This window comes from Equus quagga, chromosome 14 (assembly GCF_021613505.1).
Source record: "Equus quagga isolate Etosha38 chromosome 14, UCLA_HA_Equagga_1.0, whole genome shotgun sequence".
NCBI lineage: Eukaryota > Metazoa > Chordata > Mammalia > Perissodactyla > Equidae > Equus > Equus quagga.
The window spans coordinates 21868340-21895515 of NC_060280.1; the positions used below are offsets into that span (position 1 = coordinate 21868340).

Below are 27176 nucleotides of genomic sequence, written 5' to 3' on the forward strand. Positions count from 1 at the left end.
AGGAAGAGTTGAGTCAAATCAAGCCTCATGGTCACCATGACTCTGTGTTGATATGTGATAGTGCAATTTCATCCAAATCCCACATGACTAGAACTGCTTTGTGTGGATATATGGCCTTGGCCCCTGAAAACAGGGATCTCAAAGTTGGCTTAGATCCTAATAGGTCCAGCAGCTTTCAGGAATTAGAATTGTCTCTCAGATGAGAGGCCTCTGGATCAAATGGGCAAATGTGTGTCCTTTTACGATGGCTTCCTTTTTCTCAGGATTACCCATTCTAAAGACCCATTCCTATTGACATAGTAGCAACATTTAGGAGATTCTAGAGTTGTCCATAACCTTGTTTAAAGTACCATTTCTCCAGCTGAATCTTCATGGAGAGCTTTAAACCTTATTGGCAAAGCATGAGCCAGTATTTGCTGGTATCAAGCAAATTACACTGTAGGCAACTGATATGAAGGGCTCAGTCATGCTAGTTAGCCAGATGGATCCAACAGCCTCAATCACAGTCAGAAACTAGAGCCCTAGATTATAAAGATTCACATAAAAACTAAAAAGTATAACCCATAGTACAGAGGTGAGAGAAAACAAGGTAAACTCTCTTGGTTTGGCTCCAGTCTACTATATTAATTGGTTATGTAATAGCCATTCAAGAAATGTGCTGACTATTATATTCACAAGTACATACATCTTAAGAGAAGTATCAGTGTTACAGGTTTGGGTTCTAAAACCATGAAATAGAACATATTTATTCCATGAAAAATAAAAAACTGAGGAGACTATTAAAGGAACAACGTTTTAAAAGCTGAGGGTCCCAAAGTGTACCATAATAAAAATAAATTAGACCACTTTTTCATTTTCATTTAATTTACATATACCTATCATATTTAATTTTACATAAACACAAGTTTTATAATATCATACATTTTAGTGCAATCTTGTTTCTTTCTCCTTTGATTTAGCTCTTCCACAGAAAGAAGTCCTTCTGAGGAAAGACATTGCTTGTCCCTTACTGCGTTATTATTTTAAAAATTCTGTTTTGTCTTTTTTCTATTACTTTTGCTAAAATTTAATTTTTCAGGCCTCCTTTTTCTCAAAATTCTAAACAATAAAATGGAAAATGAAAGTCTTCTTAATTAACAACTACTAACAAAAAGGCATCTCAGAAAAGGTTTTGAGATGTCTCCTCATGCCCCTGCAGCTGGAAGGAGAGACACCATTCTTCTTCATGAAATTAATAAGGTGTGAAGTTAATAAGGGCAATTAAAAGCATATTCATCAGCTGGGGATAAGGATGACAAAGCTCATAATTAGTTTTTGTTAATTTTCTCTGGACATTTTTTATCAATATATAAAGTCTCTCTCTTTATTTGATTCTTAACTTTCGGTTAGCTTTCTGCAGGATTGAAATTTCTGCTTTTTTGTTTGCCTGGTAGCTTTTTGACCAAGCTCACAGGTGTTTCTTTTAAAAAGCATATGGGCGGATTTTGTTACTTGACCCAGTCTGACAGTCTCTGCCTTTAAATGAGAAAATTCAGTCCATTCACTTTTAGCACATGCACTGATAATTTATTGCATTCTTTATATATTACTTTAGGTTTATTATTCATTTTAAATCATAGCTTTATTTCTTTTCCATATTTTTCCTTTAAATGAGAAAATTCAGTCCATTCACTTTTAGCACATGCACTGATAATTTATTGCATTCTTTATATATTACTTTAGGTTTAGTATTCATTTTAAATCATAGCTTTATTTCTTTTTCCATATTTTTTCTATCTTTCCTCTTAGTGTATTTGCTATTTGTTTAGAGCCCTTTCTTAAATTATGTCTTCAGATGGGAAAGACCTGAGTGATACAGACTCTGCATTCTTGCAAATCCTCAAATGTTTATTTCATCAGGACAGGTGACTACATTTTGGCTCATGGATTGCAGCCCCTTTATTTTACCAGTCTATAGCTGCTATTTAACCATTTTATAGCTTCCAACATTACAAATGATAAGACTAATGTCATTTTTCTTTGTAGATAACTTGCCCTTTCTGCCTGAAAACTTATAAAGTTTTCTCTTTATCCTTAGCCTGTAGAAATTATATCTGTATATGTCTAGTGCGAGTCTTTACTCATTAATCCAGACTGAAATGTTGTGAGTTCTTTAGCTCTGTAGATTCAGGCCTTTTAAAAAGTTTTCGGCCCAGAGAAATTTTCTATGATTTTGTTATTCATTTATTCCTGCCCTTCTGTCTACTCCTTTTTCTTCTTCTGGAACTTTTTGTCTGCATATTAGATCTCATAGATGTATCCTTTAAGCGTATTATCTTATTTTTCTTCATGATTTCCATCTCTATCTTTTTTCCTCTGTGCTTTGGGGTATTTCTTTAAATCATCTAGGCAACTTCTTGGGTCTCAAAAGTGACCATCTCCAATTCAATTGCTAAATTGCTTCATTAGAAAGAGATAGGGATAGATATAGATATCTTTTATTAAATTTTAATTTAATTTTTAAAAGTATTATATATACTTTTTTAAATTCCAGAAAGTGTTAATGTTGTACTTGATGCTCTTTTTTTGTTATTCATATTGTCATCTGCTGTTCTAGCAGTTATATTTCCCAAGATGCACATTCTGTTTGTCTCTATTCATCATTCTCTGTCTGGCAACTGGATCCCCTTGAGTTTTTGTTTTGGGGATTTTTTTTTTTTTGTCAGTTCATTGAGGTTTAGATCTGGTTAATGGAGTATTTTAAGTTAGCAGTCCCACACATAGGAGAAGACCAAGAGGCAAGGAGGTCTTTACCACTGCTGGCTGTTGAATAAAAGCATGAAGCCTGCCATTTTCCCACTGAGGCACCTGGATAAAAGCCTCTTGCTCACTAGTCTCCTTATAATCTCTCAGACTCAGCATAGGGGACAGTCAGTGTACGTGTTCAGCTTCTTCTTGGCATCTTGGGAGTCAAAGAGCCCCAGTAAATTTATACAGGTCTCCTAAGGGGTCCACCAACCTGAGGTCCAGGCTCTTGTCAAGAAACACCACTTTCAAGTGCTCATACCTAGGCTCTGATGCTGTTCTCCACAGTCTTATCCAGCACATAAGGAAGAGGATGGCTCTAGAGAGGTCCAACATCATGTCTCTGAACCAGTGATCTAAGCTCAAGGTTTCTCTCCACAAGCCCCAGTTCTCTGGTTTAGGAGAAGCAGACAGCTAGAGCAGGGAATAGAAGAGCTCATTAAACAGCCCTTTCTGAGAGTCTCCCCTAGGATCCACGTCTAACTTTAACTACTAAGAGCTACTGCTCTTTTCTGTGAATGACCTTATGAAATAGGAGACCCAGTCACTTTCCTTAAAATGAAAAAACCCTGATTTTTCCCAGTATTCCCCAACCTTGACATGGAGAACTATGTTATTATCAGTGTGTCTGTGGTGAAAGGCCTTAAGAATTATTGTTCTTTATTAATTAATTAGCAAACAATCAGTTTGAAACAAAACCATAGGTTCCACTTCCCTCTCAAAATAAGTTTAAAAAAGTTTGAAATGCAGGAGACTGAGTTAGACCTCTGACATCCTCTGATACACAATAATTTAGTCTCAAAGCACACTTTAAAAATGAGATTATAAGTTAAATAAGGGCATCAACTGCTAACATTTGATGTTTTTGTGTCCCAAGAATGCTGAAAACAAATTATATGGATTATCCCACTTATTCCTTAACAATCAGGACTAATGTGCTATCGGAATATTATTCTATTGGAAGCAGTGTGGGAGAGCAGCCCACCCCCAGTGCTCGTTCTTACTGGTCAATGTCTGTGCATTCAGGATTTTGACTATCAACTATAACAGTTTAACCATATTAAAATCTTCATCTTAAGGTGAGAAAACTGAGGGTGAGAGATTAAATAACTTTCCTGACATCACCTAATGGGTAACAGTGACAGATTTTTAAGTCAATTCTGTGAGACAGCAAAGCTCAAGCTCTTAAATGCTATGCCATATTGTCTCTGAATGTTTAAGCCAGGGAGGGGTCCACGCACAATGACTTCCAAAATGTCGTTTTGAGAGTCGTAAGAAATTCAGATTCTTATTTCGTGGTGGGAGCCACAGGTGTAGGCCCTGGACCACTCACTCCTGCTAAACATTAAACTGTAAATGCATAATTAATATTTATGGAGTACTTCCTATGTGCCAAGGACCGGTTTAAGCATTTTGACTAAACTAACTCAGTTACTTCTAATAACAAGCCTATAAAATAGTTATTATGCTTATTTTAAAGGTGGGGAAACTGACACAAAATGATTAAATCATTCCGCCAAGTTCACATCACCGATAAGTGGGATAGTCAGATTAGAATCCAAGGAGTGCCTTGCTTTTAAAGACTACCCTAACGAAGGTTCCTTGCCTAATAAATTGTTGACTACTACTGAACCAGCCCAAGTTGAGGGAGAGTGCTTGAGGAATTGAAAACATTTTCCTAATATAACACACTCAACTAGATAGTAGGAGCAGGTGCTTGGATCTCTTTTTGCTCTTCCCAGGACACAGAGAGGGGGCTGCTTTCCCCGGCTCCACCTTGGTCCTGTCTTGCCTTTCCCGTCTCTGCCTGAGTCTCCAGAGGAGCCCAGGACTGGGCAGGAAGAGAGGAGGGAGGAAAGCCCGAGCCGACCAGCGCGTCGGCAGGAGCGAAGCGGGTCCCTGGCAACCATAAACTGGAATTTGAAAGGTCCTCTTCGCGGCTGCGTGACTCCAACCTGGAGTTTAGGGACGATGCTAGAGCCAGAGCTAGCCGGGTGCCCATTCCGTCAAGGGCGCGGGAGAGCGGGCGCAACCACCCCTCGCCGGCATTGGCGACCTGACAGCAAGGGTTTCCCCAGGTTCCCGTTGAGGGGTTCCCGCGCTCGCGGGGCGTGAGGGTCCCCGAATTCTCCGAGGCCGGCGGCTCATTTCTCTAAACCACCAGCCCTGCCCCTTTCCCAGGGGCCCTAAAAGCACCTAGAATAGTCCTGTGTCGTTTGTACTGGGGATGGTTCGGGCCCATCCTAGGCTCAGAGCTCCGGAACGCACAGCCCTCCGCCCGGGAACGCTGGCGGCTGAGCGCCGGGCTGCGCCCCCATCGTTTTGGCCAATCAGGAGCCACGTTCTCCGGCGCTCTCCTTTCCCGCCCCGCCCCTCCCGTCTCCAAGGAAACGCACCGAGTGTCTACTCCGAGGCCTGGGGCTTCCGTTTCGCCTATACGGGTTGAGGCTATTGTTTGTGTAGACGGAGTGTTTGGGCCGGTCTCTGTCCGCCTTCAGAGGCTCTGTAAGTGCCACGGACTCTTGGGAGCACCGAGCCCGGAGCGGACGAGGGCGGGCGAGCTGTGGCCGAAGAAAGAGTGGCAGCAAAGGGAGGGTCAGGGGCCGAGAAGCAGCTCTGGCGTAGAAGTCCCGGAGACATCAGTTAGGTGGGTCCTTCACGGCCGCCCTCCCCTCCCCGCGTTAGTGCTGAATGAGGAGAAAGAGCAGGGCAGAGGCAGCTTGGGCCCTGGGGCCGGGTGCTCGGAGTGGGAGGTGCCGGGGCGGAGCTCGGGTCGGGGGTCTGGACGCGGAACCAAGGAGGCCGCGCGCGTCTTGGCTGCAGGAGCCGAGGCCGCGCAGATCCGTGGCCCTGAGACGCGCAGATCCTGCTCCTGAGAGCCGTTCGTCTGTCTAAATTCGGACACTCAGGCGGCCCGTGGCGCGTTGGAGGAGCCCAAAGCTGTCCTACTCTTGGGACACCGTGAGAAAGAGCAGAGAAAGAGGGTTCTTAACTGTTTATCGTTTTCTCCAGGGACCTGTGATCAGCAAGGCAGGACCAGGGTGACAAAGGCTCATGCCCCCATTTTACAGGTGAGGAAAGAGCGGCCCTGGGAGCTCTAGAAGTTTGATCTTTTTCAAAGTTCTACAAGTGATTGGTGACAGAGTTGAGACGATGATCAGGTCCTGGGAGTCCTAGATCGAGGATCCTTTAAGACTCTAGGTACCCTGATAGTAAATCCATTATTTCTTTTATGACAAGTAAGGGAAGGCAATGGAATTATCTTTCTACTTAACTGATTGAACAAAATAGGAAAAATACTTCAGAAAGAAACTATTTAAGTGTCCTGCTGTTATTTTTATTATTATTGTTCTTGTTAATAAGCTAAGAAAGCCTTGAGGCTCAGAACATTAAATTACATAGAGAACACTTGCATTCCTGGGACTAAACTGTGAGATCGAATTCTGTTTTCATGCTCAATCTAGAATTGTACCTTTGAAGTTTCTAGAGTGAGAAGTAAGCTCCTGGGTGCCAATCCTCATAACTCCCCTATCTGGTCCTTGAAAGGGAACAGAAATGTTCTTGCGTTCTTTCTGACCTCTTTCTAGGAGATTTGGAGGTCCCACCCAGTTAGTATGTGAGGATTGTAGTGAGTTGGGAATTTCAAGTGATGCCCAGCCTTTCGTTCCTCCTTTCTTCTCACTCAGCTCAACCTCCTCAACACTCCACCCTTCTCCAAAAGAGGAGCACAAAGGAGGAAGGAATGTTCACTATTTTCCTCATAGTCTGATCCCAGGTGAGTAGGATTGTCTTTTCTCATTTATAAAATGCCCCTCAATTCTCCATGGGTAGTGGGAGTAGTGGAAGTGGCAATGGGGATGGATGGACCAGATTGAATAAAAAATGTTCCTAACCTGCCGGGGAAGCTTCCAAGCCTCCTCTACAGCATGACCCTGCTTCCCTCCCAGTGTCTTTTCCCAGCATTTACTCATTCATTCAGCCAGTCATTCAAGTCTACTATATAATTCATACAGTTCTTGAAGCTCTGAGATAAAGAAATATAAGAATGTCTTTTCTTAATGTTGGGGGAATAAACCATGAGGTTAATAATAATTTCTCAAGTTATCTCATGTTGAACAGTGCCAGAATGAGGGGCATTTAAAAGACAGGAACAGGAACTCAGATTTGAATGATCATTATGAATAGGAAGATATTCCAGACAGGAAGACCATCATTTCGTCTCAGGCAGAATTTGAGGGGACAAATAAGGAAACTGGGCTAGTTGCAATAGCGCATAAGTATGAGTGTTTAAGGTGAGGCCACATTGTGTAGGGCTGTTCATCTTTTTCTTGTACACCATTCAATCCCCTGCACATCAACAGAGGCAGCCATTATTAAAGTTTGGATATATTTACCTATAGTTTTTTATCTAATACTTAATATACATACATACCCACTAATCCATATAAACACTAATACGTATGCATATGTATATATACACATATGTAGAAATATACCTACATAGATTTATCTAAGATCCATGTATGTAGCGAGAATAGTATATATAAAAAAATTTGAATCATGACAAAACAGGCTCCATGAGGGCAGGGAATCTTCCCAGTATATAGAACTTCCCTGGGATGTAGTAAGCACTCAGTGAATATTTCTTGAATGTATGAATGGCTTTTATATGTATAATTTTTTCATTTAACATATAATGAACATTTTTCCAAGTATTTGTTGGTAGCATGAGTTTTAATGACTATATAATGTTCCATTCCAGTTATATACCATTCCATTCCAGGTATATATGCTGTATTCCAGGTACACAGATATATATGTTCCATTATAGATATATATTGCTTTATTTAAATTTTCTTTTATTGGGAAAAACTAGGTAATTCCCAATATTTTGCCATTATAAACAACTTCTAATAAATATTCTTATGGATAATTTATTAAGTGTATCTCTCTTTACTTCCTCAAGATATACTTTGGTAAATAGGATAACAGAGTCAAACAATATAAACGTGATTTAGGTTTTTAAAAAACTTTTTTAGAAATATGACATGAACTAACTTCTACAAGCATCTGATAAAAGGTCCTGTCTTGCTAATCTTTACCAGCATTGAGTATTATCTTTAAAGTTTTGCCTTAAGTTGCATCCCTTTAATCTAGTTCTTAGTAAGGTTGACCACTTTTTACATATATTTATTGGTCATTTGCATTCCTCCTTTGACATACATAATTTATGCCTCTTGACATACATTATCTTTTTCCCTACTGATTTTGTGTGTGTGTCTGAGGATGATTTGCCCTGAGCTAACATCCATTGCCAATCCTCCTCTCTCTCTCTTTTTTTTTTTGCTTGAGGAAGATTAGCCCTGAGCTAACAGCCATGCCAATTTTCCTCCACTTTGTATGTGGGATGCCTCCACAGCATGGCTAATGAGTGGAGTGGGTCTGCACCTGGGATCCGAACCTGCAAACCCCAGGCCACCAAAGTGGAGCACATGGAACTTTAACCACTTGGCCATGGGGCCGGCACCTGAATTTTTTTTTAATTTGATAAATGGTACTCTTTTCATGTAAAAGATATAAACCATTTGTTAGATGCTGTATTTCTCCTACTTATCATTTGCCTTTTACTTTTAAGGACTTCTTTGTTTATATAAGTTTTAAATTTGCATAACATAAAATCTTGTTTCTTTTTATTTATATAGTTTTGTGCTTTGAAAGCTCTTCTTCATCTCTAAATCTAATACATAGTTACTTTCATTTTCCTCAATTATTTTTCATCATTTCAAGAATTTTAAAAGTTTCACTCTGAAACATATTTGGTATTTATTTTGGTGCAAGAAATGACAGGAGAACTTAAACATTCTTTTTTCTTCCCACTTATTTTATTTTTCTAGTAACATTTACTTTCTCCATTGATTGTGGTGCTACCTTTCCATACACCAAATTACTAAATTCTTTACACACATACACACACACAAACATGTACACACATATACAAATGTACACACAGATCACTTTTGATCACTTTTGGAGCTGTCTTGTTTCATGGACCCATTTCTCAGTTCTTATACTGGTATCAAGGTATAGTTAATTTTGTTCCTTTACATGTGGTGCATTTAATGGGCAATTAAAGGGAAGTTAGCTTTTCTTTTTCACTAAATGAAGATAAGGAAAAGAAAGGACAATAGCTCATATATTGGGAATATTCCACTGAATAACATTATAAGGATTTCCATTTTGGAAAAAAAGAAGTAAAAGTTACTTAAAAGTTTTAGATGTTGAAAATATTAATCTTTCAGTATTTTTATTAGTATAGCATATTGGTTAAAATGCAGGCTCTGGACCCGCTGCCTAAGCTTGTTTCATGCCTCTACCGCTTCTTAGTTATGTGAACTAGATTGAATTACTTAACCAGATACTCATCTCCTCTGAAGTGGGGAAATAGAACCTGCTATATAGGGTTGTTAAGAAGGTTAAATAAGATCATACATGTAAAAAACTTAGCACAGTGCTTGACGGATAGAACTCACTAATAATTGGTTGCTATTATGTTAGTTATTATTTAAAATATAATGCATATCTGATGTAACTCTTTCTAGTCACTAAGACATAAGAATTGAGGCAGGGAATCTAGCTTAAAAATTTTTTGCCAAATGGCTAGTCAGTTGTCCCAGCATCAACTAAATAAACCATCTTTTCCCCACACATTTGATGTCACCTTTATCATGTTTATAATTCACTGCTATATTTGTGTCCGTTTCCTAATTTCTAGTCTTTTCCCCATTGTTATTCTCTATTCCCATGTCAGCCTCATGGTGCTATAATTACAGGGGCCTTACTAAAGTTTTAATATACCTTTGGGTTAGTCTCAGCAAACATTTTTAGAAGTCCCTTGATGACCCCACAATTTCATCCATCCCTCTCTTAGAGAGGTAACTTCTGTCTTGAATGTTGTGTTTATTATTCCTCTAGGTCTTTTTGTAGTTTTAACTACCTATGTCTGCATCTCTGAACAAAATTCTTTAGTTTTGCCTATTTTTGAACATTATATAAATGGAATTGCTATATATGTTCTTCTATGAGTGGGTTCTTTAGCATATTGTTAGATTTTTACTGTGCACCCATGTTGATTCATATAGCTCTAGTCCGTTTTCACTGCTGTGTCCTGTTTCACAGTATGAAAAACTACTGATTTATCATCCTATGGTTCTTGGGCCTTTTGGATTGTTTCCAGATTTTTGCTGTTACAGCAATTGTAATCGAAGTGTTCTTTTACTTGGTATATATGTGTAAGTTTCTCTAGGGTAAAAACCTAGTATTGGAATTTCTGGGACATTGAATTCCCTTATAATTGCTAATAATTTTCAGTTGATTTGCTTGGGTTTCCCAGATATAGTCATACCCTCTACAGATAATTTTGTCTACATGCATTGGCAAGTGCTTTCATATCAATAGTTTAATAATAGTAATAGTTAGAGAATGTATTCTGTATTATATTGATCCTTTGGAATTTATTGATCTTTCTTGTATGGATTAATACATGGTCTATCTTGTAACAGTATTTTGTGTTCATGAAAAATGTGTTTTTGTGTGTTTTGGGGTGTAGACTTCCACACAGATAAAAGAACTCAAGATTATTTATTGTAGTGTTTAGTCTTTATATTGTTGGGATTTTTGGTTTGCTTGATCTGTCATTTTCTGAGAGGGGTTTATTAATATCTATATTTACAATTGAATGTGTATATATATTTCTCCTTGCACTTGTGATAGTTGTTACTTGATACATTTTGAGATTTTATTTGTGGGTGAGATTTAATTAAATGGATATGTTTTTGTCTTAGTATTCACTTACTAATATATAAAAATCATACTTTTTTGTCCTTTATGATCTTTTTCCATACATTTCATCTCAGCTGGTTAAGTTTGCTATTACAGCTTTCTTTTGGTTCATATTTGTGTGGTATATCTTTTTCCATCCTTTTATTTCTATGTATTTTTCTTTTTAGTTTATCTCTTCTAAAGCACATGTTGAATCTTATTTTTTTAATCTAAGAGTCTGTGTCTTTTAATCTGTGAGATTAAGCCATTTACATTTATTATAATTCCTGTTATATTATTTTTATCATCTTATTGTGTCCTTTTTTTCCTTCAGTTTTTGTTTTCTTTTGGAACAGGTTATCTTCTGTTTTTATTGTTTTGTTTTTTATGGATTCTAGTCTGCTTCTTATGGTAGTTGCCCTTAATTTGAAACTCATGTTGGCTTTTATTTACCCCTGTTGACTTCCTAAACTTATTAATATCTAGGTTATTTCTCTAAAAAGACAGCTATTTTAGCACACTCTCATGTCCCTTTTCTCAGTCTCCCCCTCATGTTTATATTCTCGAGAATTATAGTTCAAGATAGGTATAAATATCTCTCTTCTTCCTTTTTTTTTCCTAGGTTTTTCTGTTTGTTTGTTTTTGTTTTGTTTTATGATAACAATACACTTTACCAAGGTACTTGACCACTTTTCCTTATCATATCTCATGCAGCCTTTCCTGGATTTATTTCTCTTCTTAATTGATTTGTTAGAAAAATAGGTAAATGTATATGTTTAAAATGTGTTTAGGTTAACTATTAGAAGAATAGGAATTATATGTGTGAAATCAAAATCATAGTAGAAAAAGTAGAGATGGGAGGGAATTAAAATATAAAACTGTGTCAATCTAAAATAAGACAGGAAAGGATGAAGGAAGAATTTAAAAAATAAAAAGTAAGATTTTAGAAATAAGTTCAAATATATCAGTAATCACAATAAATGAGCATGAATAACATGGATATCACTTACCTGTTAAGAAACTAAGACATATAGATTAGACAAAAAACCAAGTCTTGTTCTGTGCTGTTTACAAAAGGCCTACCTGAAGTAATGCCACAAAAAAGGTTAGATGTATTAATCGTGAAGTAATATGCAGCTAAGAATGTGTTTCAAATTATATATAGCAAAACCTGACAAAATTATAAGAAGGAATCAAAATTCCAAATACATAGAAAATGATTTTAAGAGACCTTTCTTGAAAAGGACCTTAAAGAAAACTTTAATAGTTGGAGAGATAACTATGTTTATGGATGGGAATACAAAAGGGATATCAAGTTTGTATAATATTGTTGGGGGCATTCATTTATATACAAAAGGAAAAAAAGTGGAAAATTATCAAACTCTTTGGGGAAATGGTGAATCCTGGTCAGTACAAGAAATGCAACAAGAATGAACCTAGGACATTTGTTATTCCAGAAAGTAGGATGTTCTAAAAACTAAAGAGGGTCATGTCACAAGAACCTAGAGCCAACCTGAAAGGACTCCCACTGGTCTAAGATAAGGGAATTTTGAACATCTAAAAGAAAAATGACTGCAATTTGATTGAAAGACATAAAATATGTAAAAATCAATCATTTCAGAAAAATGCTGACAAGTCAAACAATACAAATCTCACTGGTCATAGTTGGTAGATGCTTTGCCCTATGTCATTACTCCGAAAATTGATTTTTAAAAGGGGGCAGTTTCGGAGATAATCAAGCATTCATCCTGCCTTTTTGTTTGAACTACATTTCAGGATAACCAGAAAATTTGTGGTGGGAAGTTCTTTATTATGGAAGAATTATATCTTGTGTGCGCACAAGGAATAGTAGAATTAGAAAACCAATTTGCAGTGCCTGATGAAGTAACAGATCTGAGAAATGATCATCATTTACTGCTAAAACTTTTAGTGAAAGGTTTATGGGAAACATTAGAATGGAAAGACTGGGCTGACAGCACTTGAACCCCCTGCTTAGTTTAGCAACCCTAAAGTTTGTAACAGGAAGTAGATAGCGGTATTCTTGTCAGAAAAAAATGAATCTTAGTCTTCACAGTCCTCTGGAATAAAAGAACCAAGTAACAAGAAGGGAATAAAGAAGAAGTTAAACACCACAAGGAAACAATTAGTCAAATCATTGATATGAGATGTTCTACAAAAGTGCTATTCAAAGCATGGACCAGTAGCATCAGCATTACATGGGGGCTTCTTATTCATGAATCTTGAGTCCTACTGTGGGCCCAATGAATCAGAATCTCTGGGTTTGGCGTCCAGAAAACTGTGTTTTAACAAGTATTCCAGGTGATTTTGATGCTCATTGAAGTTTAAGAAGCAATGTTCTACAGGATAATTGTCCAGATTTCTTTAGCAAATCAGTGGCATGATAAATTAAAAAAAAAAAGAGGGGGAGACTGTTACAGATCAAGAGAGATTTAAGAAACATACACTAACCAAATATAAGTTATGGGCCTTTTTTGGATCCTGATCCAGACAATTCAGTTGTAAAAAATATTTTTAAATCAATCAGAAAAATTAAATTTGAAGTGAGTTTTAGATAATTTTAAATAAGTATTATTAATTTTGTTAGGCAATTAGGTTTTTTTAAAGTCTCTATCAGTTAATGAAAGACATATATTGAAATATTCCTGAAATAATTATATGTGAAATGACCTTATACTTGAGATGTGCTTTAAAATACTACAGCCAATAATAATAAAAACAATAACGGGAGAGGTAGAGAATTGAAACAAGATTGGCAAAATGTTGATATTATTGAGTGGTTATATGGGACCTCATTATCCCTTCCTCTTTACTCTTGTGAATGTTTCAAATTTTCCAAGCTCAATTGTTAATGATACAAAATCTTGAAGCATCTATGAGAGGCTTAATCAGTTCTGGTTGGTGGTACACAAGGGGCTGTTATTTCATTTCTCATAAAATTACTCTGCTAGTCTAGTGTAATACTTCTGCCTTTGATTTGACCTTTTCTAATATTAATATTGTAAAACGTAGTTTATTTTTTGTCTACATTTTTTCTGTTATAGCTTAGCTTATCTTTTCATTTTTAATCTTTCAGAATTCAGTAGTTTGGGGTGCGTCTCTTCTAAACAGTATGCCTCTGTATTTTAAAACTGTTTTAGTATCCTTTTCTCTATTAATAGGTTTACTTGTCACCTTAATTTATTCTTTATATAATTCTCTTTTTTTCTCTATAGATTTATTATACGTACTAATTTTGAATGTAGGTGTCCTGCTTTTAATTTTTCTAGTGGGGGAAATATTTACAATATTTAAAAAAATATTTTCAAGGGAAGTTTTATAGTGTCTTTTAGTAAACTGAAATGTACACACTGGCAATTTTACTTCTGGAAATTTATCTTTTAGAAATAGTATTACAAGTGAGTGTTCAATGATATATTTAAGAGAATTGTTTACTTCTGTATTGTGATAGAGCCAGGAAATTGGAAATAATCTTAATGTCCATCAATATGGGAACAGTTAAATCTTGGAACATCGCAAGGTGAAATGCTACGCAACTTTTATAAGCAGTAATATGTTAATTATCTATTGTCACCTAATAAATTACAGTTAGCAGCTTAACATAAACATTTTTTATCTCACTCAGTTTCTAAGGGTCAGGAATCTGGGAGCAGCATAGCTGTGTGGTCTGGCTTAGGGCCTCCCATGAGGTTGCAGTCAAGCTATCAGCAGGACTGCAATCATCAGAAGGCTTCACTGGGGCTTCTAAGACGGGTCACTCACATGGCTGTTGGCAGGATGCCCCATTTCTCACTGAGGACAGAAGGCCTCAGTGCCTCACCACATGGGCCTCTCCACAGGCTGCCTAAGTATTCTTACCACATGGCAGGTAGCTTCTCTGAGAGTCATTGATCCAAGAAAAAGAGCAAAGAGGAAGCTGCAGTGCCTTTTATGAGCTAGTCTCGAAAGTTGCACACCATTACTTCCCCTTCTGCTTTTTTATCTATCCATCAGAATTGAGTCCGTAAGTCCGGGCCATATTCAAAGAATTAGGCACCACCTCTTGAAGGGAAGAGTATCAAATAATTTGTGGATATATTTTAAAACCACCACAAATAAGATAGGTCTATGTGTACTGAAATGGGAAGATGTACACTATGTGAGTTCACTGTGTACACTATGTGAGAAAAGCAAACTGCAGAATTACATTGTTAAGAAATAACATCAGTGGGGTATGCATGTATGTTTGTATATATGCATGAAAAAAGGTCAGAAAGGGACACAGTGAAAACTACAGTGATTAATTTCTCAAGTTCTTTGGGGAAGGTAGGCTTTCAATTTTTGCTTATTACTTCAGTATTATCTAAAATTTTTATGAACTTATTTTGAGTCCAAGAAACTAGAGTCTTAATCTCTAGTGTATGTTTTTAAAAGGAATTCTTAAATCTTTGTTAAAATAACAACCAAAGCCAATAACGACAGACTGATCTTTATTTTTCTGTACTTTTTACAAAATGATGGACCAGTGAGTTCATTTATTTTCCATACTGACACCAGTTTTCAGTCCTGTAGTCTTGGCTTCTGAGCATCCCAGTTTTCTTATTTTATTTATATATTCATTTGTATGTGTTAAAGTAAACTTATTATCTTTAAAGTTTTTAACATTTAGTTTATAAACAGTTAAAAATAAACAGCACTGAATTTTCTCATTCTTGAGTTCTTACTTCTGATTGTTTCTTTGTTGAGGCATGGATTTTAATGTAGATTATTTGGAAAATAGTACCTGCATGGTATATTTTGAATCCTTAAACATTTCAGTACATCTTCCTTTTGCCTTTCTACATTAACACAGTCTGGCTGTATGTGGAAATCTTGATTTACAGTCCGTCACCAAGTTGCTTTTAACTTCTCCCACTTTGACTTAGTAGGTAGGCCTGGGTTTAAAAACCACTATTTTGTAACCACATGTCCTTTTACAAGTTACTTAATCTTGTTAAATGTTAGTTTCCTCATTCCTTTGGTGTTGATAATAATACTTTATAAGATTGTTATGATAGTAAATGAGATAACGTTGCCCTGTTTACATAACTGCTCAATGATATTTAGCTGCTGCTCTGACTATAATATGGTGATGATGATATTCTAGTTTTCTTCCATTTTATTGTAAACTTCTTAAAAGTATCTATTTCCTTTATTCTTAGTATTTACTGAACATTTTTAATTGAACTTTAGAATTGAAAATGTGTCATCAAAGAAATAAAATGAGTATCACATAACTAACTGTGATCTGGTCTTTCCACTAAGAGAAATATTTTTAGACCATTTGAATACATGCATTTATCTCTTTTCCTTTCTAAAATTGCATGATGATAATAAAACTAAAAAATTTATGAACTTGCAATGATGAAGTGAAGAGCCATCAGCAAATGAGAAATTTCAGCAAAAACTTGTAAGGCAACAGAGGATTAGTGGTAAGAGCCACATAGGGCTAAAGACATTACATCCTAGAATGCTTGACAGGAATGCAGACAAGAAAGGAACTGATGAGCCCTGTGAACTTCAGAGAGGCTGAGGATGCATCCATACTATTTGAAGCAGAGGGCCAGGCAAAAAAGAGGATCCTAAAATATTTCCAGAGAGGAAAGAAAAAGTTGCTTACAAAGGAATTAGAGCTTAAAAATAAAAAAAATCAGTCTTAGCAGCAACACTGAAGGTTTATATACTGAAGGAATTCTGAGAAAAATTCTTTTCACTCTAGAATTCTATACCCAGCCACATGTGAGGGATAATAGACTTCAGGGATATAGTGATTCAAATGGTTCCTGAGAATTCTTCCTAGTAACCATGCTTGGAGATTCTCCTTTAAACTAAATGTGTGTCTTGGAGAAAACCTTACCTTTTTCTTACCTTTGCCTTTTTCATTGGCCGTGGGCTTAACATTCATAGGCTTGATTGAACTATTTTGAGTGTGTACCTCCCAATTAATGGAGAAATCACAAAAGAGGAAGAATCATATGATCTTGAAAATGGAGCACTAAAGAGTAGCCAGCCCAGATTGGAGCAGGAAGATGAACATTTCCAAAATAAAAGGGGAAGGGGGAATGAGACACTCGATAAAATAGATTATATAGAGCCTTTCAAAATAAATAAGAATTTGGGGACATTTTATTTATTAAATAAAAATAAAACAGGTAATCCTCCCAAGAAAACTGTATATAATCGTATTCAAAATTATATAAGCACTACTATTGATTTAATTAAAAATAATGATAATACTGTATGAGAATGATGAGTGGAGGTATAAGGGGGTGGGGTCTAATTCCTCATCTCATAATAGGAAATAAATTGATAATGTCTAAAATGATCAATCATGATGCAATAATATAAGCAACATTAAGCAATATTGTTATATTTAGCAAATGGTTCTGGTTGGAAATATGCAGACCTGGGTCCTAGCTGTGCTACTTTCTAGGTCCATGATCTTGGGAATTTAATTAAACTTTTTCAACCATGTTTACTAATTTGTAAAATAGGGATAATAATAGTATCTACAATATAGGATTGCTTTGAGGATTATTTGAAATACACGTGAAGAACTTAGCCCAGTGGTTAGCAGACAAATGCTATATAAATGTTTCTTATGGTGATGGGGTTCAATTGGATACATTACTTAGCCATTTGACTACTATTATTATGTCCCTTCTTACCTTTCTTGTTTTTCTTCATTATTGAAGTTCTTTCTTTTTCTGTGTGGTTTGCCACTTATTTTACCTACTGAATGTCTTTTTCTTTGTCCATCTTCTCACTTAGATTTATTCTTCCTGGAAAGCCTATTCTTTGACCAGATGGCAGTAACATTTGAAGATATAACTGTTATTTTTACTTGGGAGGAATGGAGATTCCTGGATTCTTCTCAAAAAAAGCTCTACAGAGAGGTCATGTGGGAGAACTACACAAATGTCCTGTCAGTAGGTAAAGTTACCCCAGCTTTTAGGGAACAGAGTTAGTTTCTTCTGGAACCAGTTTTGTTGAGTATTTTGGTTCTTTATCTGGGTGTTATATTGAGGTGGAAGAAATATTCTCAAAAATGGGTGTTGGGGTCGGCCCCATGGCCAAGTGGTTGAGTTCGTGCGCTCCACTTTGGTGGCCCAGGGTTTCACTGTTTGGGATCCCAGGCACAGACATGGCACCACTCGTCAGGCCATACTGAGGTGGCATCCCTCATAGCACAACCAGAAGCACTTACAACTAGAATATACAACTGTGTACCAGAGGGCTCTTGGGAGAAGAAGAAGAAGAAGAAGAAGAAGAAGAAGAAGAAGAAGAAGAAGAAAAAAAAGGATTGGCAACAGATGTTAGCTGAGGTGCCAATCTTTAAAAAAAAAAAAAGGGAGGGTCTTAAATCAGATGACAAATAGAAGATAAACAAAGCAAGACATTTTCCAAGACCCCTAGGCTATGTAATTGATAGATATTTGTGATTATTATTCTTACTTCTTTTCTGGATTACATTCAAAGCTCAGATCTCCACACATAATCAGTTTTGTGTGGTCCTAAATTTGTTTTCTCTTCATACTATTTGTATGAGGTAGCTTTTGCTGTGTAACAGACTACCCCAAACTTAGTGACTTAAGACAAACACTATTGTTTTTCATGATTCTAATTTGTTTGATGGATCTTTTGTCATGGAGTGACTTGGTTGAGGCTGGATAGTCTAAGATGAGACTGGACAGCCTGACTCACATGTCGGGTAGTTGGTCAGTATCAGTAGAGATCATGGGGATGTGTTGCCCATATGTCCTTCCTCAAGCAGGCTAGCACAAGCTCGTTTACATGGTGAAGGTCACAGGATTTTCAAAACCAGCAAGAGAGAGGGCAAGCCCCAAGCACAAGCACTTTTCAAATCTCTGCTTGTATCATTTTTGCTATTGTCTCAGCAACCAAAGCAAATTGTATAGCCAAGCCTAAAGTCATTGTTAAGGGGAACACACAAAGATGTAGATAAAGTAGAGAGTCAATACAGCTGTTTTTTGCACACAATCTACCTCACTATTTTAGAACAGAAAAATAGAAACAGTATTTTATTTCTTATACTAATGCCTCAAATAAAGTAAGCTAATTAAATCTCAGTCTTTAAGACTATTTCTGTGGAGTAGTCAGCCTTACCCTTTTATTTCTAACAGTACTGGGTGAGTAGTAGATGCTCAAAATATGTTTGTGGAATGAATGAATAAGTGAGTGAAAGAATACATATATGAATAAACAAATGAATTTCAGACCCCAATATGGAGCAGCCTAAGTCATAAACCTTTCACACTTCCACCTACACATATATTCCTATAATTCTGGAGGTCATTGATTGAGATACTTGGAAATTTTTAAACACAGCCTACATCTCACCACTGGATTATCTGCTTATTCTCCTAGAAAACTGGAAGGAGAGCTACAAACCCCAGGAAGAAAGATTCAGATATTTAGAACATGAAAATCTTTCCTGCTGGCAAGGCTGGAGGAATGCCAACACTCAGATACATGAGAATCAAAACTATGTGGAAACCGTTCAAGAAATAGTTTCTGAAGACCTAAAGCAGCAAGACCTTTCCCACTATCAAGAATGGTTAATACTCTGCACACAAGTACCAGGGTATGGGAACTATGAAGTGACTTTTGGAGGTAAAAGTCCCAGGAACTTAAAATATACAAAGTTTATACCTTGGCAGTCCTTAGAAACAAAGCACACTCAAGACTATGGTAGAGAAATCTATGTGAGTGATTCACATGGTTTTCAAGGAAGCAAATCCCATCTTGGCATATGCAGGAATAATTTCTCCATGGAAAAAGAACAGAAGCTTATAGTTCAGCATTCTTACGTACCAGTTGAAGAAGCCCTTCCAGAGTACATTGGGGAGATCTGCCAAAATGACCTACTGAAAGACTCTATGGAAGAGAAATACTGTGGATGTAATAAATGTAAAGAAATTTATTATTGGAATTCACAGTGTGTTCTCCACAAGAGAAATCAACTTGCAGAAAAGTTCTATCAGTGCTCCATTAGTACAGCATGCTTCTCTCAGAGATCAGACCTATACAGACATCCAAGAATCCACATAGCTAAGAAGCTGTATGGATGTGATGAAGTTGACAGTAACTTTAGTCAGAGTTTAGGTGTTCACTTTTATCAGAGAGTCCACACAGGAGAGATTCCTTATATATGTAATGTGTGTGGTAAGAGCTTCAGTCAGATCTCTAGTCTTCACAATCATCAAAGAGTCCATACGGAAGAGAAACGCTATAAATTTCAGTGTGATAAGGACCTCCGTAGAAATTCATTACTTCACATTCACCAGAGACTTCACATAGGAGAAAAGCCTTTTAAGTGCGATCAGTGTGGTAAGAGTTTTAGTCGGAGTTCAGTACTTCATGTTCATCAGAGAGTCCACACAGGAGAGAAACCATATAAGTGTGATGAATGTGGTAAGGGCTTCAGTCAGAGCTCAAATCTTCGAATTCATCAGTTAGTCCACACAGGAGAGAAGTCCTATAAATGTGATGACTGTGGTAAGGGTTTTACCCAGCGCTCAAATCTTCAAATTCATCAGAGAGTGCATACCGGAGAGAAGCCTTATAAGTGTGACGACTGTGGTAAGGACTTTAGTCACAGCTCAGATCTTCGCATTCATCAGAGGGTCCATACAGGGGAGAAACCCTATACTTGTCATGAGTGTGGGAAGGGCTTCAGCAAGAGTTCAAAGCTTCACACTCATCAAAGAGTACATACTGGAGAGAAACCCTATAAATGTGAACAGTGTGGCAAGGGATTCAGTCAGCGTTCACATCTTCTCATTCATCAGAGAGTCCATACAGGAGAAAAACCCTATAAATGTGATGATTGTGGAAAGGGCTTTAGTCACAGCTCTAATCTTCACATTCATCAGAGGGTTCACACAGGGGAGAAGCCTTATCAATGTGCTAAGTGTGGTAAGGGTTTCAGTCATAGTTCAGCTCTTCGAATTCATCAAAGAGTCCACATAGGAGAGAAACCTCATAAATGCCATGAGTATTATAAGAGATTTGATCAGAATTCACATCTTCACAATAATCACAGAAGAGAAACCATATAATTCTGTTCATTTAGTTAACAGCTTTAATCAAAGCTTAACCTTAAGCCCAATAAATGCTGCTTGGAAGAAAATTCTGTAAATAACCCAAGTAATCCCAAGCAACATTTATAGTTTCCCCTAACTCCCATTAAGAATCATTTGCTTCAAGAGGATCCTTAGGAAGATTCCTTTATCTTTAAAATTAAAGTATATTTTCTTCTACTATAAATAGTATACTTGGTCATTGTAAAATATATTTAAGAATTCAAGGACAAAAATCTCCATCCTGTTTCATCCTCTTTTTCTGTGCATTTTCATGTGCATGAAATCATACTCTGTGTTCAACTTTGTATTTTCACTGACTTCAAAACACTTACTCACATTTTGGTTTGAATTGAAATTTGCTAGCTATCTATGGAACAGCATCTTGACTCCCCTGTAAAGTCCCTAGGAGGCCACAGAAAAAAATGAAAACACGCAAAACCTGAAGCTCAAACTGGTAGACAGCCTATTGCTTAAATGTGGAAGAATTAACTATAGGGCCAGTAGAATTCAATTGTTTATGACAAAAGATAGGAAAACATGGTATGACCCTTTATCTGAGATAGAATATTTTAGGAATGCTATCTCTGTTAACCAGGAAACTCCAGAACCATCCTTTTGTTGCAGAGGTGCTGCTCTCTGAGGTTACCATGATGCACTCTCACCCATTTCCCCTCCCCAGTTTTCCACATTTATTCCTAGGTTCAGACATCAAGTAACAGGAGATACAAGATGTAGTTTCTCTGAGTAAGTTGTGAAAGATGTAGACAAAAGCTGATAGAAGTGAATGCTGGAAACTGAAGATACTCTATCAGTTCAGCATTAGAGATCCAAGCAGTAGAATTGGATTTAATCTCAGAAGAGTAGAATGGTAATAAACATCTTCTAGAAATGGAATTGAACTCAGAACTATGTGCAAAAATAAACTCTCAAGCTAATTTTATAGGAGAATTTGGTCATTATATAAACAGTGGACTCAATGGGGATACATAAGTCCTAACTATTGATATATGAACATCTAGATATCACTTCCCAAGAGAAAATAAATTAAGTTGACCTGTTCAGGGAAATAACAGGGAATTGCAATACCAAAGAAAGGAATATTATCTTGTAGACTTAATCCTATGGCCTGAAAATTAGCTATTTCGGTCTCGTAAAGAAATTTTCTGAAAAACTGGTGTCCTCAGTAGCATGACAGAAAACCTGAAATCAATAAAAGTAGAGTAGAAATACATAAGTAGAGAAGAGCTTTTAAGATAAAAAGAAAAATAGATATAATGAAGAAGGAGTACAGGGGAATTTAAAATGCAGTATCAAAGTAAAAGGCAATAAGAAGCAGAATTGGCACTGCAGAATATCAAACACTGTAATGAAGAAACTTGAGATCTTAAATGTGTAAGAAAAGGATAATGAGATGGAAACAATGAGAGAAAAGATGGATGCGAAGTGCAGAGAATGGAGATCCAATGTAAGAATTAAAGGTGTTTCTAAGGAAGATAAAAGAACATTTGGAATAGAATCAGTGATCAAAGAAATTAAGAAGTTCTTCTTGAGCTAAAAGTATATGCTCGCTAGATTTTAGGCAAAACCAGTTAAAAACCATGCTTAGAAACTGCTTAGGAAAAAAAGAACAATTGAAAGCGTGCAGAAAGAAAAATTCTGGTCATCTACAAAACCAAAAAGGGAGGATGGATAAAGACCTCTGCCAGCAGTAAATGTCAAAAGGCAATGGAACACCACCTTTAGAATTGTGAGATTAAAAAATCTGTTATCACCTAGAGTTTTTTTCTTTGTTTATCAACTAAATTGTCTAATGTGCAGGTAACAAATTAGATAGACAAGGAAACTTAACCATACACATTCCTTTTTTCTTAAAGAGAGCTCAACAATGTGGAAGTCATGGTATAAAGGACTGGTGATGAACACTCAAATCAGTTAAACATAAAGTTAAGTCTGGATAATTGTTAATTTGTTTACCAAACTTCAAAAATTTTAAATACTTGTGCAGGAAAATATTTCATATACAAATGCTGAGTATAAAAGCAGATTATATATAAAAGTCTGGGTGGGAGAGTAGGGTTGTCAGATAAAATGCAGGACCCCCAGTTAAGTTTCAATTTCAGATATACAGTGAATAATTTTTTACTGTAAGTATGACCTAAATATTGCATGGGACTTGTACTAAGAAATTGTTTATATGAAATTCAAATTTAACTAGGCATCCTGTGTTTTTAATTGCTAAATTCAGCAACCCTGTGGTGGAAGGACAGCAAAAGAAAGCGCTACGTTTTTTATCTTAAATAGCAGGGACTCATTACATTTTCTTCTTTACTTTAACAATTCAAGAAATAAAGGTCTAAGATTTTTTTTTTACAAGGTTAGAAATTGCAACTAATAAAACCAAAAAAATGCACATACACATTTCAGGACGGAGGAGAAGATAAAAGCAAAGAATATTAGTCCCTGTTGCAAAAGACAGAAACAAAACAAAACAAGAAAATGACCTAAAAAATTAGAGAGCATGGATCAAGCTGAGAGAGAAACAAATTTATCAAAATAGGTTAACTCTCCCATTAAAAAATTTTGAAAACGCTTGACTGGGTTAAAATTTTACTTATGTGCTATTACAAATGAAAATATTAAAGCAAAATGATATTGATTTTATTGATATAAAGAATAGGTGAAGGTTTATTAGGCAGACAAAGGGGTGCTTACAGTATGTTTTTAAAAGTTAATTTAAAAAATGAACTAATTAAACCCATTAAGGTGTGTAAAAAATACAAAAACCAATAGTTTCCTAAACTCTTGCAATAACCAGAAAATATAATGGGTGAAAAACATATAGTTTGTAATACTACTAAAATTTCTTTAAAAGGAATAAATAAAACCATAGAATGAAAATAATGAAAAGAAAACATTTGAGGAAAATAAAAAAGCACTTGAATGGAGAAGTCATATAATTGTTTTAGAGGGAATGTTCCTAAATTAATTTATAGATTTAGCATTTCAAATCTCATGAAAATCCCAATGAGATTTGAAATGAAAAAAAAAAAAGATTCTAAAGTCTCTTAAGATAAATAGACATTGGAGAAGAGCAAAGATAATTATAAGAAAGATAATGAGATTGCCTTTACATATAATAAATAATATAGTGAAGTGAAAATAATGGAGACTTGATTGTACATTTGAAAAAATGTTCAGAATACTCAGTCACTGAATAGCTTAAAAATAGACCAGTGTATGGATTACATATGTATATATAACACATGTAGTACATATCCTCATATACTTTACTTATGATAAACATCTATTAATAGGAGAAGAGTATTGAGTAAATGGTGCTGAGAAAATTATTTAACTCTGGTGAAAAATAAAATTAGGCTTTCATCCCATGACCTACATCATATATATATTGATCTAATATATAATGATTAAAGCACAAGTTTTCAAGCTGTGTTCCATGAACCTACCTATATGGTTTCATGAAAACCCACAAATTTAACCCCCTTTTTATCTGATTCATATTCAAGATTAGCATTGGATGTCCTTTTTTTTTTTTAAAGGAAGTTCTACTACTTTAAACATAAAATGTTTAAAATTCACCAAAGTGGGTTTTTGTATGGTTGAAAACATGCACACGTGCATTTTTTGAGAGTTAAATGAAATGGAAGAACTCAGAAAAAATACCTAGGAACTTGACCACATAAAATTTTTAAACTGTAGGTTAAGAACATATGGAAGTCAGACAACAATAGGAAAAATATTTGCCATGATGATGACACTTATGAACTTTTATAAATTAGTAAGATGGACACCTAGTAAAAAAAAAATGGCAAAGGACATCAATAGATTAAAGCAATGAAATGCTGCTTTTATTAACAAAAATTATAATAGCTGTTTTCAGTGAGAGTATGGAGTGACGGATACTTATACAGTATGTACGTTGAGGGTAAATTGTTAGACTTTCTGGAAAAGCTATTTGGCCAATCATAAGCCTTAAAATTCTTGATACTCTTTCCTACAGTGATTTCATATCTAGGCATATATCCTATGGAAAAGGAGTTACACACTGTTAGGGAACTTGTATTTGAAAAGAACAGAGATCCGTTTAAGTTATTTCATATAAAAAGTAGAGTTATATAACATTGTTTTAAAATCTCACACACAAAAAATCTAAGGACAGAAGCTTCAAAATGGAAACTTGCTCTAGAAAGACATTAGAAAATGAGGCTACGCTTTCCAGAACTTATTTCTGTTTCTCTTTGGGTATCCTCTCTTCTCTCTACAGGTTGACCTCCTGTTTACTCACTCTATGTAATTGCCACCGCATCCCTGAATATATGTTTTTTCAATTCTGTTGCACACCATTGACTTGTAACTTCCTTCTGGGTCTCTGTTCAGATTTCTGAGTTGGGGAAGATGATTGGTTTAACTTATAATTACTACCTCTGGACAAACCTTTGAGGCCAGGCCAAACCATAGACTACTGGTAAGGCTATGAATTGGCTAGCTTCGTATCAGATGCTCACTTTGGTCTTTTCAGACATGCCCCAGCATGGGGTGATAAGAGATATAACTTGATTGTTAAAGACTGATATTCAAATAGCTTTCCCCAGAAAGTGGTGGGTTTGGGCCAAGCATTCTGAACTATGTTAGAAACTCCCAAAGATAAATGTCAAGATATTTATTGCAGGATTGTTTTATGCTGCCCTCTCCACAAAAATGGGAAAGGTCAAATAAATTATGATACATCTATATGATGTAATGTATGCAGTCATTAAGACATATTTTCCAAGAATATTTTAATGCTAAGAGTATACTAATGGTGTTAAGTGAAAAGTACAAGATATAGAACTGTATATGGGGTAAGATTCTATATATATTTATATGGATATTTCCACGGGGAAAATATTGGATATATACAAAAATGTTATTAGTGGGTCTCTTTGATAGGATGGTTTATGGTTATCTTTATGTTCTTCATGCTTTCCCATATTTTTATATTTTTATTAGTGTCTGTTTTCATAAAAAATAAAAATCTCTTTTTTACATACAACTTATTTGAAATGTAAATGGTTACATGATATTCCAATGTGTTGTGTGTACCATAATACTTAATTATCATGGATTTAGACTGTCTTCATTTTTATGTCATGGATTGAACTGCCATAAATGCCATTATATATGGTTTTCTCTTATTTTAGGTAAGTTTTATAATTTCTGTATTCAATTATTGGGTTAAAAGAAGGAGGCAGAAGGGGCTGGCCTGGTGGTGTGGTGGTTAAGTTCATGTGCTCTGCTTCGGTGGCCCAGGGTTCATGGGTTTTGATCCCAGGCAGGAACTTACACCACTCATCAAGCCATCCTATGGCAGCGACCCACATACAAAAAATAGAGGAAGATTGGCACAGATGTTAGCTTAGGGCCAATTTTTCTCACCAAAAATAAACAAACAAAAAACCCAAAAAACGAAAGACAGGCAGAAGATATACTTGTTCAAAGAAATGGAATAATGAAATTACATGATGTATACAGTCAGCTACAAGTAGCTTGGCATTGTTGGAAAACAAAGTGTAAAAGTGAAAGGAGAGGTCAGGATACCTGTGCCAAGCTAAGAAATTTCTGTTGGTCATGAAGATATATTGCAGAATCTTAAATGAAAGAGCAACACTATCATTTTGGAAAGATGACTAACAACAGTACAGAGACTGGACATGTTGTAGAGTTGAGGGGAAGATAATGAACAAGAATGGAGGTCACAAGACCATTTAGTAAAGGCAACTAGGTGGGGTCAATGAGTTTTGATAGTAGGAGGCAGTTTCCCTTTTTAACCATTGGTTTTATTTTTCTCTTTTTTAGTGTGCTCACCAGAGAAAATTTTGAAAACATATTTACTAAGAAATGAGGTTAAAGGTATTATAAAAAGACACTGGAGGGTTTTAAATGACATGATCTCACCTTAAATTTTAACAGGGTCACCCTGAATGCTCTGTTAAGAATTGCCTGAAGGTAGGGGCTAGAGCCAAAGCAGGGATTCTGATTAGGAGGGACTGCAGTAATGCCTAAGAAAGAGAAGGTGTTAACAGCAGAGGTGAGAGAAATAATCAAATTTTTGGACATATTTTGAGTATCATGAATATATCAGAAGGTAGTTTTAAAATTAGACTTTAGATAATATTTTAATAGGTAAAAAGGAGGCCAAAATAGTTTATAGACGGGGGAATTGCCTGTAAAAACTTGTAGTTAAGCACATAGCGTTTTAGGGACAGTGAAATCAGTCCTTCCTGATTAATGATTCCATGTTGGGGTCTGAGCTACTCCTAAAGGTCTAGGGTTTTTTTATTTGGATAATATAAAGTTCAAATTGTGCCATGGGAATAGTCAAGCCCAAACTTGGGAGGAGTCAGGGGAGGCCCTTCAGAGAGAGTGGTTCTG

At 36.0% G+C, this 27176-nt stretch overlaps 1 protein-coding gene across 5 annotated transcripts; it reads left to right on the forward strand.

Moving 5' to 3' along the window:
- The first annotated feature begins 5191 nt into the window (after window positions 1-5191).
- On the forward strand, window positions 5192-25754 carry ZNF214 (zinc finger protein 214). 5 transcript variants are annotated; one of them, XM_046684556.1, is made up of 5 exons: window positions 5192-5431; window positions 5797-5855; window positions 6471-6559; window positions 17410-17571; window positions 19027-25754. In XM_046684556.1, exons 2-5 carry the CDS (start codon window positions 5839-5841, stop codon window positions 20718-20720), a joined length of 1962 nt encoding a protein of 653 aa, XP_046540512.1. In that variant the 5' UTR covers window positions 5192-5431; window positions 5797-5838; the 3' UTR covers window positions 20721-25754. The 5 variants fall into 5 exon arrangements, with proteins under 5 accessions (XP_046540512.1, XP_046540513.1, XP_046540515.1 ...); XM_046684557.1 differs by having other exon boundaries at window positions 5192-5289; XM_046684559.1 differs by lacking the exon at window positions 17410-17571.
- Window positions 25755-27176: the final 1422 nt, after the last annotated feature.